The 13,469-nt window shown below is 27.7% G+C and overlaps 1 protein-coding gene and 1 pseudogene across 1 annotated transcript; both read left to right on the top strand.

Moving 5' to 3' along the window:
* The window catches only part of LOC145965724 (proto-oncogene tyrosine-protein kinase ROS-like), an 82,929-nt pseudogene that overhangs the window by 61,834 nt on the left and 7,626 nt on the right, over window positions 1-13,469 (top strand).
* LOC145965747 (uncharacterized) lies at window positions 932-6,020 on the top strand. Its single transcript, XM_083089421.1, has 4 exons — window positions 932-1,072; window positions 1,579-3,756; window positions 5,545-5,784; window positions 5,988-6,020. Exons 1-2 carry the CDS (start codon window positions 964-966, stop codon window positions 3,744-3,746), a joined length of 2,277 nt encoding a protein of 758 aa, XP_082945547.1. The 5' UTR covers window positions 932-963; the 3' UTR covers window positions 3,747-3,756; window positions 5,545-5,784; window positions 5,988-6,020.

Here is a 13,469-nt window from a genome sequence, read left to right as displayed (position 1 = left end):
TACTATCTGCTACATTATTATATACATACGATGGCACTTCAACAGATTTTTATGTTATTTTTCTTCAATTTTTAAAATTTCCTTATTTTCCTAGATATATATAATAATATTTATTGATATATAGTAAGCTTTATACTAATGTAGATTTTATTTTATGAAATTAATTTAGAAAGTTAGCATCATTTCTTTGTGTTAAGAATAATTATATAACGGCACAGAGCTACTAAATATCGAGATGAAAAGTCTGTCTAATAAAAAAATCATTCCTCAAACATTCTTCAAGTTGTATCTATTAACGCTAATATTTCGATCGACAATATATTCAATAACAATCACTAGAATTTATATTAATTTTCATTGTACATTTATCCATTTATATAGAATGATGTCCACATATTTTTATCGAGGCATTATCGGTTTATACTGTCGGTTTATACAATCATTTCCAGGATCTGTTTGTGAAAAAAATATAACAACATTCGAGAAAAAACTTGACAAGGTTATAAATAAAAGAATTTATATAAGTCTATGACTAATATTTAATAACTATAAAGAAACAATATTATTAACCTCTTTATTTTTGAAGTACAAACATTAATAAAACTTTGGTGATATCGGCAAATTTTTCAAAAGAAATTTGAGTTGCAGTAAAATTGAGAAGAGTTAACTAACCCGAGCAGAAATGAAATCAGGCATGCCCGATGTATGGCTAGGGCCTGATCGGGAAGCAATAAGGTGTGCCCTAATAAGAGATTCCCGACATGTGCCTGATCCGGTACGCAATAGAAGATATCTAACCTGCATTTCTCTTATAGGTTTTAATATTGGACCACAGATGTCTATACTATAGGACATCTGTTTGTTGGATTAACTATATAGTACCTAACCTGCAATTTGGCAAATCATCTATTGTCTAAGTGGTCACAAAGTATGTTAAATATCTAATTAATAAAGTGATTATTAATGTTTATTATGAATACAAATGAAAAAGAGCGTTTATTGACACGCATTCGCATGAGAAGGTTACGAACTGCTCGTCGTACAGTATTTTATTCAAGATTTGAATCGTACGGTAAATATATATCTAAGTGAAATATAATTTTATTTTACGATATTTTATTTAAAAATCATAAATTTAATAATAATAATATGTAGTTATTGGTTAAATTATTAATAAGTTAATAAAAATAGTACATTTATTAACATCTATAGTAAAAAATTATATATATATATATATATATATATGTATATATATATATATATTGTAATAAAAAATATAAATTACATTTCCACACAATATCTCAGTAATCATCAACGAACAGTAACATTACAACTTTAACATCAATATTAAAATTTCCAACTCAACAATGTAATTATTATGTATAATACAACATATATTGTTGAATAAGAAATTATAATATTGATCTAATGTTATTGTTTGTTGATGTTTACTGACATTGACAATGAATATAACGAATTAAAATAAAATATATATAATACAGTAAATATATTGTTTAAAATTATATATCAAAATCATATATAAAATTGTAAGAATTAAAATAATTAACTATTATTCAGATAATAACTATCCAAATTCAAATATTTATGGAGTGGCATCAACATCCAGAGGTCATAATTTGATGGTATCTAATTTTGAATCCGACGATGGTTCATCAAGTGAACTCGGTATTAACTCAAATGAAGAACAAAATGTGAATATTATACAAAGTCATATAAGCTCTCAAAGTATCAAAGATCATGTAAATAATGCAGAATGTGAAAATAATGATTTAGAAAGCGAAAATGCTAATGAAGACAATGGAGGCATTAATGAGGGAATTGAAAACGAAAGAGAAGGAAACGAAATAAGAGAAATCGTAATAACAGATGTTAGTGATAGCGAAGACAACAACCACAATAGTGAGGAAACAAATGATAATGAAAGCGATGAAACATGGGATGAAGTAACACAGCTTCGACAATGGGCAATTCAGTCTCATATTGAACATTGTTATTTAGATTCACTGCTTTGGATTTTGAGAAGACGATTAATTCCAAATCTGCCAACAACATCCAAAACATTTTTGAGAACGACATCGGTTAATTATCAGATTAAAGAATTCAGAGCAAACGATGGCGCGATCATAGGTGAATTCGTATATTTTGGAATAACTGCAAGTCTTCAAAGGTGTGTAAATAAAGAAGTACATCAAACAGATATACTCGATTTGCAAATAAATTGTGATGGCCTTCCTTTATATAAGTCCAGCGTGAAAGAATTTTGGCCGATTTTGTGTAAAGTCCACAACATTCCGGACATATACAAACCTTTTCCTGTGGCTATATTTTGCGGTAATGGAAAACCTAATAATTTAAACAATTATTTAAATGACTTCATAAGGGAAATGAACGAATTGACACGCGAAGGTATTATAATCGAAGAACGAATCTTTAGGGTACGTATTATGTGCTTTGTTTGCGATAGACCCGCACGTTCATTTCTGAAATGCATAAAAGGTCATGGAGGATATAACGCATGTGAACGATGCTTAATTCCTGGACAACGATGTCAAAATCGAACTGTTTATCCCTCCGTGATCTGTGATAAACGAACCGATAAATCGTTTAGAGAGCAACAAGATCCTGAGCATCACGTCGGCATCTCTCCACTTCTTCATTTAGAACCTCCGATCAATATGATAAAACAATTTGTCCTTGATTTCATGCACCAAGGTTGCTTAGGTGTTACAAAAAAAATGATACTTGATTTTTGGTTGGAAGGAAGTCTAACTACAAGACTGAGTCCAAGTAAAAAACGTCTGTTGTCACAAAGTTTAACTGAATTACAATCACAAATACCAGTAGACTTTCAACGAATAACAAGATCAATAACAGATATTTCCAGATGGAAAGCAACGGAGTACAGATTGTTTTTGCTTTATATTGGTCCTATTGTTTTACAGCAAATATTGGAAAAGAGATATAATCATTTTCTCCTTCTTCATGTTGCATGTAGAATCCTGAACTCAGATAACTTATGTCTGAAATATAATTTTCAAGCAAAAGTTTATTTGAACAATTTTGTTATGCTTACAAAACAATATTATAATACACAAAGTTTAGTCTTAAATATTCATAGTCTTAGTCACCTAGCCGATGATGTCAAAAACATGAAATGTTCCTTAAGCAATTATACAGCTTTTCCATTTGAGAATCTATTAGGAAAAATGAAGAGAATGCTTCGAAGTGGAAATCGACCACTCGCACAATTCTGCCGACGGCAGCATGAATTACTTTATGCAGTGTCAAAGAAAGTGACGTTACCACAGACTGTCATGATATTAAAAACAGGCCTTTCTGAATCATGTGGACGAACTCCTATCAAAAAGATCAAATATAAAGAAACTATATTAACATGTAAAAAACCAAATAATGTGATATCTCTCACAAATAAAAATATAATAAAAATCAAGACAATGTATAGCATACCGCAAAATGGAAGAAAAGAGGATATTATATTGACTGGATATAAATTAAAAATTGTGAAACCAATATTTACGTACCCTCATAATTCAGGTAAACTTGATATGTGGCAGGTAGTTGAAACTAAAATCAAAACTACATGTTTACTCCAGTCCGTTACTTGTAAAATGATCTTCTTAAAAACTACGATTTATGAAAATGATGAAGAGAATGATGACGAAGAGAAAACAAAGACTTTTGTTGTGCCACTTCTTCATATGTGAGGTTTCATATGTAAGTACATATTATGTGCGAATATCAAACATCAAATACAATATTAACTAGAGATTCTATAATACAGTTATACGAGAGAGAGAGAGAGAGAGAGAGAGAAAGAGAGAGAGAGAGAAATATATTGTGTAAGTGAAAAATATATTATAATATTACTGTTAAAATGACGATTTACATGAAAAGACATGTGTATTGAATAGATTATTATTTATTTTCATATTTTTTTCAATAATAAGATTCAATAACTAAGTACAATGACAACGATTTGATCAGCTTAATCCTTTTTTTACTACACTCAAATATATTTGGGCAGAAAAAGCCTACGTTCGAATATATTTGGGCTTATTTTTTTCATTTATACAATATAATTATGTTTGAATATAAATTGAAAATAATAAATATATAAGATGGAAATTGATGTTCACATTACTAATTAGGTAGTAAATAGGTTTTTTAATGCATTTACTTTGATTAAATTTCTTCGTTTGCGATTGTAATTGAATTAATGATTAATTAAATAATTGCTAATTATAAAATGATTAATATGTGTTTTATAAATCAAATCAAATATTGCTCTGAAATTGTTATAAAGTAATTTATGTCTTTAAATAATTTAAAAAAGTATGGCAATAAAATTGTCATACTTTTATTAATTATTTTTAAAAAATTACAAGTAAGAATAAGAACGTCAGTTAAATCCGCACAGCATTTAGTGCATATCTAGAGAAGATTGTAAGAAAAGAATTAAGACGGTCTTAAATATAAGAACTTGTCTATAATTACTACTTATTATCACATAGAAAAACTTAAGCATTTAAAAAGTAAAAAACTCGACCGATTATAATTAAATATTTTTTTATAATTACATTTTGCATTTATTTACTGCTTAAGTCTTACTACTTTTTCTACTGCTATTGATCTCATCGAAGTTTTTGGCGCCATTTAGCCACTTGAGATCCAAGGAAATACGTAGTCGCGCTGAATGGCTTTTGTTTAGTAAATGTATCTTCTTGGCTACTGAGTGGCTAAATGGCGCCAAAAACTTCGATGAGACCAATGGCAGTAGAAAAAGTAGTGAGACTTAAACTGTAAACAAATTGATCAATTACAATATGTAATTATAAAAAGTGTTTAATTATAATTGGTCGAGTTCTTTACTGTTACTGAAGTGAGCGCACATACACGTGTAATGCAAACATCTGACGTATAACTTCTCTTTAGTGTGTGCATCTTGTCTCTCACTAAGAACACGTTAATTGTAGCAATGAAAAAAATGATGTCTGGAAAGAAGAAATTCTCACAAACGGTGCATACATATATTTTTATTTTCTGTGATTCTCATTATTTATATTTTATTGCGATTTTAACCTCTCTTGTAAAATTTTTTAACCTATGTGAATTAACCTCTAAATTGTAAAACAGAGAAGACAAACAATGCACGATACGTTTTGTAAAATATGTAAGTAAAACGTAGAACTATCGAAAAGGCCTCTTTCCAAATGCCTAGTTGCGACTCATTGTCAGTGGCAAAGTGGCTGCTTGAGAAGAAAATAGATTTCTCTCTCTTCCTTCCTTTCCCTCTCTCTTTCTGGCTTTTTTTCCTCTCTTTTATCTTGTTTTATATTTTTGACAATATTTTCTCAATTTTCTCAATTTGATAATATTTTTCATTTATGATGGGTATTGCAATTATATATGTCAATATTCATTTGCATTATTATTCAGTTAATGTGATATTCGCTTTCATTCTTAATTCTAATAAAATTAATAAAAATAATATTTATTTTGTAGAATTTGGAAAAATCCAATGGAATTTACAAACTTATTGAGTTTATAGCTAAAGATAAATGCAAAGGTCGAAGTGTGGATATTGTACCATGTGAATGGATTGTTTATGATAATGCGACTGGAAACTTGAAGACAGTTTTCATGCCACCACCATATACAACTAAAACAGCAGAATTATTGTACTCTCTTGTTAAAAATAAGGCAGAGCCATCAAAGTCGTGGCCATTATATGAAATAAATATTGTAGGTGAAGCCAGTAAGTTTTTACTAAGCTTTTTCTGATATAATTGAAATTTTATGAGCAATTTATTCTGTTGATATTCAGATATAACTCTTATTCTTAATCTAGTATCAATTTATGATACATGATAAACTGTTTGAACACATAATCATTTTTATCATGTCAATTTTATTTTTGTATTTCTTAAACATTGATGTACTTCTAGAAACTTACGAATTAGCTGTGATTAAATTAAAAGAAGTGAACGTAAAGGAATATGTTTATTCCACAGAAAGTGATCATGGTGAAATCCGATCACTTTCTGACAGAAAAAAATGAAAGCGATTAAAACTGACTATAATTTAGAAAAAACATTATTGAATGTTCCACCTTTACATAGTGACGATGATACCTGCAGCCGGTTTAGTGATTCTAGTAAAGAGAGCGAATGTAAATATTTTAATTAATTTATTAATTATTGACTATTTATCCAATGAATAATTGTCTATTTGATTTCCTTCAGCAATTTTAAATGAAGATACAGAATCATGTGCAATGCAAAAGTGTGAAAAAACTTATAAATGTAGTGCAATAAAGACTAGTATGTATTTATTTTATTTTTTAAATTTTGTTATTGCATATTTATTTTAATAAATATTTGTTTATATTGTATTTTTCGATAAAAATTATGTAATTTTTATATATTGCAGCAATCTCAAAAAATATGGAAAAAAAATCAGGAACTTTAAACAAATGCAATAAACAAAAGTTGAAGAAAATGGAAAGTTTCAATTGTACAACTAAAGGTTAATTGTTTATTTATTACGCGATTTTTTTTAACATATATTTAACCATGTTCCAATACACACTGCTATAATATTCTAAAAATCTATAGTATAATATATGTAACAACTGTTTTATACAACTGTTTTTAGTATAATATATGTAACAACTGTTTTATACAACTGTTTTTACTTTAAAAGATGTTTTTGAGGATATATATGTATGTACAATATTTTTATTTTACTTCAAAGTTGCAAATAATTGCTTATATAAAAATAACGTTAATATGTAAAGTGATGTTATATTTTAATTGTTGGTTTCTAGGACATGAATACAATGATGACGATATTATCTCAAATACTAAACATAGTATTGAGAAAAATAGTTCCTTTTGTCAGCTTGACGAGAGAAAACACACTATTAATGGCATGTTTTATTAATATTTATTTTATTGCGTGATTATTTTATACTTAATTTTAATTATTGCATTATATTACAGATTTAGAGTGCTTAATGGCATCCGGATTTAGAAGTATATGTACACAGTTAACACAACTAACTTTAACCATAAATGAGTTGAAAAATACTTTATCCCTTGAAAAGAACATTTCTCGTCAAATTTGCACTGATATTCAATTTGCTGAAAAACATGGTATAGAATTTCCATGTAAAACGCTACTAGACTTCATGGAATTTGAAGAAAACCTAAAAAACAATACATTTCGACAAGATTTTGTAAGATGTTTTTGCTTATCTACTTATTTTGCATTTATAATATTGTATACTTAATTTTAAATGTATTTATTTACTACTTATGTGTTTTTAGCAACTAAATTTATGGAAAAATGTCGACACAAGCATGACTTTATTAAAGTCATTGACTAATATTTTTAAAAAATATATGTCGAGAGATTTAGCTATGGCGTTTACGGCTGTTAAAAAAATGGAAGGAAAGCAGATTTTAAAGACAACTATTTTCTCGTCATGCGTTCAAAGTAATTATTTTTTGTAATTTATACATATCTGTATTTTATAATTTTTCAATTGTTGTGCTATAAATCGCTTTTAAATTTCCTTCGTAAATTACAGAAGTTGTTGTCGAAGAATATTCAAAATCAAATGCTCATCCGCCTATTACAGACAAGGTGTATTATTCAACATTAGGCAGCGTACTTAACAATGCCAAAGATTGGGAAGGTCATCGATTAATGCGACAAAAAAAATTAAACCAAATTCATACTTGTGATCGAGATGAAGAGTCTGTTGATGATGATGATTGAATCTTCAACGTAAAAGAAATCTTCAGTGAAATTTTATATTTGTTACAGTATATTATGTTTACGCTTATATGTTTTAAATGTAAGATATATTCACGTGCTAGGATAAAGCTCATTAATTTTTTACAAGACACATACAATGGCAAGTCACATTTAAGCGTTTAATTATTTTTATTTCAATTATTTGTAACACATGTTCATGTAGCTTTTCGCTCTCTTTCGTTTTTCTCATTGATCATTTTAGTATTTCCGTAATACTGGATTCGCGTCGCTGCAGAAATTTCAGCAAGATACGATTATTTTACAAACTTTTAACTGGAAATTTTAAGCGACATTGCATTATTTATATTTGCGATCTGCGCAGCAGAAATCATATCTGGAAAATGTTAGATATTATTTTCATGTTCGAAAGAAGAAAGGACAATGTTAAAAAGATGTTGATTTTGGCCCTCAAGTGAAAATATCCTGAAAAATCATATGACACTTGGCGGCCAAATCGACATCTTTTTAACATTGTCCTTTTTTGCTGCTGTTCTCTACAGAAGTAGCGACCAATTAAATATGCCATTTAAACGTTTAGTCATACATATGTGATATTATTTATGTATAATAAGTGTTAAACGGTTTAATAACATTATTATTAAAATATATTATTGAAATATTATAATCTAATCTATGATCAATAAATAAAATATTTTATCGATATAAGCCTATTGATGCCCTACCAGTACCCTATTAGAAATATAAGGTGCAGCAAGGGGCAGTCATGAGGTCCTGATAAGGAAAACCTGATCAGGCAATGTTAATTCTCGATGTCACATTTATGGTCGGGGCCCAACAAGGGCTACCTGATAAGCCCCTGATCAGGCATTAGGGCATGTTTATCAGGCCACTATTAGGGCCCTTCTAAAATTTCTACTCGGGAACCTATTCATGAGAAAGAATCAAATCGTTAGACAAAATTGTTTAATAATTGCAAAGAGCTACACTTTCTCTTGTACTACTTGCTAAAAGCTGTTATGAATCCTCATTGACTCTCGTTAACCTATTGATTGATTTTATTTTTGACATGAGTTATGTTTGATATACAAGATGTCTTAAAAAAAATAAATAAAAAATAGATTTTACGATATGAATACAACTACATCACATTCAATTTATATCATTTAGGAATGGTATATATCAAACCGGTATTATTAAGCAAACGAATGGCAATTTTTCGTTTAATTTTATAATTTATATAATTTATCATTAAAAGCACCAGAAACAACCGCTTCAACGATATTCACTTAATTCTTTTCGTATGTTATACTTTATGAAGGATATTTCAATGTCCGAGAAAAGTGATCATCATATACTAAATTTCAAATCTGACCGGAGTCATTCTGATAGTGCTGCGAGAAATGAGCGAGAAGTCGATGAAGTTACACTTCTAAATATTTCTATTATCCCAGAATTTAACGGTAAGTTGCAAAAAATGCAAAAAACATTAATAACAAAATCTATGACGAAAAAGTGTAAATAATTTAAATTGAAGAGAGAGTGGAAATCTAAAAATATCTTCCAGTAGTAAGAAGAATATAAATTCTAATTCCGTCCAAAAAAGAAATAGAAAAGCATAATATAAACAGTGTACATAAAAATTGTCATAATTTAAGGTAAAGTCAATTTTATTAAATTGCTACTTTGTTTTAAAGCAATCGTAAATATTATACTTCTGATTTCTTAAGCTATAGGAATTTATCGAAAAGTACTTGTCATTTTATTAAAAGTTATTTGTTCGTTTTTGGTATGAATTAACGATTACTTTTCTAAATCTTGAATAACGCAAAAAATTCTTATATTACTTTTTTAAAGGTCAATACTGTACTAATTTCCATTTTGTAGTTTACATTTATTTTTTCTCTTTTCTTTATTTTCACATTAAATTGTTCTTTCTGATTTACTGAGATAATCCACTTAATCTTATATATAATTATGTTAATATGTACGATCTTAAAATCTCTAGAAAGCAGTTTGAACAAGCCAACATCTCTCAGAGCATTTGTACAATTTGACAGTCAATTCGCAGAAAAAGTAAACGACATTTTTGTGACATTGAGGTAAGGAATCTAAATTCTCAGTTTGTATTCTTTCATTTTTCTCTCTTTTTCTTAAATTCAACGACATAAATATATCAAAATGTTAATTCTGTTATAATTTTGTTAAATATAAAATGGCTAAAATTTTATTTTTTTACAGATGGAACCAACCTGAATTTACCGATGAAATAATACAAGGGTACCAAGTGCAGTGTTTCTTCGAGAACTTTAAAGAAACCTGCGACGATAAAAATATCACAGCTACAAAATTGGAGCACACGGTGCACAATCTAACATCTAACACGACATATTATTTTCGAGTACGTGCATATACTAAAATTGTTGCTGGTCCTTACACGGATTTAATCAATGTGTCGACTACACATGAAAATCCAATACCTAAATTATTAATCGAAACGGACGAAGGTATCCGCATATTTGACGTGGATTCAAACACCATTACTAATTTAGTAACGTCAAAGTACGTATACTGATAAAAAAATAGTTATAATTATCATAAATTATTTTTAACACTAACTATAAAATTAAAGTTATTATTATTATTATGCTCAAGTTTATTATTATCAACATTGTAGTAGTAATAAAATTAGAAATCTCAGCTATAATTTTTTACTATACAATTATAGTTCCTTTTTTTCAGATCAGTAATAGAATATAGCTCCTTTTTTTCAGATATGTACAATATGCCGCTTATTCGATACAAGACAATAGAATTTATTGGAGTGACAAAAAAGATCTAATGACATTGAAGATTAATGAAAATAATATCACGAAGATGGCTAGCTTTGATCATTATCTACATAATCTTTGCATTGACTGGATAGCAAGAAGTCTATATTTCACCTATTACGGGTCAGGCTACTCTCATATTGTAAAGTTCGACTTAACAATGTGGGAAAATCGCATAATTAAATTTGATGAGATTTTCAAAGTAGAAACTGATATTCACTATTTAAATGTATCACCGTCTATGAGGTACGTTTACTATCGTTCAATTGAAAAAATAATTTTCCATTAAAGATTTATGCAAATTTGTAATTTTTCTATAATTTTACGTTTCATAATTAATATCATAAGTAAAAAAATTAATAAGTTATTATAGAATTTCGAAATTTTACTACATACAAATTTCTGTTTTTGTTAAAATAATGTTTTATAATGAGTAAAATAATTAGCTTTTATTATTATATATTTTTTATATAATTATATATTTAGAATTATATATTTTTTAGAATTTTATATTCCCTATTATACAAGTTGAGTGGTGTATATAATGTGATGCAATAGGGGTAAACAGTATAGTGATTGGCCACTTAAGCAAGATCGCAAAACAAAAATTGAATTATTAACCTGAATTTAATAATTTCGAAAAAAAAATTACTACTAATAGTTGTAAAAAATAATAATGATTCATAATAAAATAAAATCCATCATAAAAATTTAGGAATTAATAAAAATTATGTAAAGAAACACTTATCCTGTCAAAAAAGATAATCATTGGCCATATTAATACAGTTATTGTCTAACAGTTCGATAGTGATTGGCCTCTATCCATGCAAGAATGAGTATATAATTAAATAGTGACAAAGAAATTATTTGGCAAAAAAAAACTAAAATTATTAAATCAATATATATTTTATTACATATATTTAACATAAGAGATAAACATTATTATTAATTGTATATTAATTATTATATATTAATTATAATATAAACAAGAGAAACAAATTTTGTTTAACAAGCATTATTTTTAACTAGACGAACTTTTTTTGGAAATATTTCATTTTTTAAAATTTTTGGTTTTAAAATTGCCTGATCTTTCTTTTTCTTTGTTCTTTTTAGTTTTTCATCAGTATTTTCTTTATTGTCAATTTTTTCTTTTTTAACTTTTTGTGACATCATTTTTTTTTCCTGTTTTTGTAATCTTGCTAATTTTTTTTGTTCTTTTATTTTTTCAGCTAGTTTTTTCTTTTCTAACATTTGTTGTTTTTTATTATCCTTTTGTTTCTGTTCCATTTTTATTCGTTCTAATTTTTTTTCTTTATTTAATTTCCACTCAAAAGACGAAATCGCATATGATGTTCGTTCGGTAAACCTTTTTCCTTTGCGTGTAGGTGTTACTGGTCGTGGTAAAAAATCTTTTAATTTTTTAGAACAATCTTTACGATGACTTAGAGACAAATCAAGTATATTATTTTCAGTCTTATCGGCTGCTAGATCATTATTCAATTCTAAATTGTTTATATTATCATATGCAGTTTCATTATATTCAACAATACTATTTACTTCTAAATTATTAATATTGATTTTAGGCTCACCGGTTGCTATAATAATATTATTTATTCCTAAATCATTCTTAACATTGCTTTCAATTTCATCAATTATTGCAATATTATTTAATTCTGAATCATTTATAATACCATTTACTTTAATTTCATTAGTCGTAATCTCATTATTTAACTCTAAATCATATAGTATAATATCACATCCAGTTTCATCAATTGCAATATTGTTTATTTCTAAATCATCTTTAATATGACTTTCATCCTCATTAATAACCAATATATTATTTAACTTTGAATTTTCTATAATATAACTATCAGTTTTATCATCTACCGCAATAATATTATTTAACTTTAAATTATTTCTAATATCACTCTCAGTCTTATCAATTTTATCAAAAATATTTGACTTTAAATCACCTACAATATCTGTAACTATAGCTGATTGTGCATCATAATTATTTGTTGAATTTGATACTTTTGTATATTCTTCAAACAATTGATGGAGAATTAAAAATTCTGTGGACTTGCTTTCTGCTGTGACTTGCTGAGAAGAAAATAATTGTAATTCTTTCAATAAATCATCTCCGACTACTTTGGCATACGTTTCAAATGAAACTGTGGCTGCATTAGATGGACGATTAATAGTGATTGCTTCAATATTTTTGACCTTAACACCGAGACATTTTGTGTAATCTACTGCATCTGGATTCCAAGGATACAAGCTACATGCTTTGAAACCATTTCTCACGGTATTGCCATTAGGTGAAAATTTATCAACAGCATTTTTCAAAATTGGAGCCATTCTATCTAATGATAACGATAGTGTTGGATTTTGTTGCCTCCACTCTAAAACGCTTTTTTTCCACATACTCTTTAAAGGTTTAAATGCTGAGACGTCAGCAGGTTGTAACATTCTCGTTGAATTTGGATATAAACAAATAAGAATTATCTCTAATTCTGAACAAAGTTTGCTTACTTCTAAAGTGACATGACTGCTATGCCCATCGACAAATAAAATAACAGGAAATTCAATCTTTTCTTTTTTGAGATAAGGATAAAATATATTTTTTAAATATTCATAAAATAATTCTACATTCATCCAGCCACTTGGTGTAACACCGATTCCCCAATCATTAGGTACTGATCGTCCAACAGAGGCAGGTAATCTTTTATAAGGAAACACAACAGTCGGTGGAGTTGTTACTCCACTTGCACTAAATGTAAATAATACAGTCAAATTTAACTTAGAATTTCCTCTATC

Source organism: Camponotus vicinus, unplaced genomic scaffold (assembly GCF_025532165.1).
Source record: "Camponotus vicinus isolate PSW18456_S1 unplaced genomic scaffold, iyCamVici1.0 SCAF_14, whole genome shotgun sequence".
NCBI lineage: Eukaryota > Metazoa > Arthropoda > Insecta > Hymenoptera > Formicidae > Camponotus > Camponotus vicinus.
The sequence above is the reverse complement of the archived record's forward strand: the minus strand, read 5'-3'. Positions and strand labels throughout refer to the sequence as shown.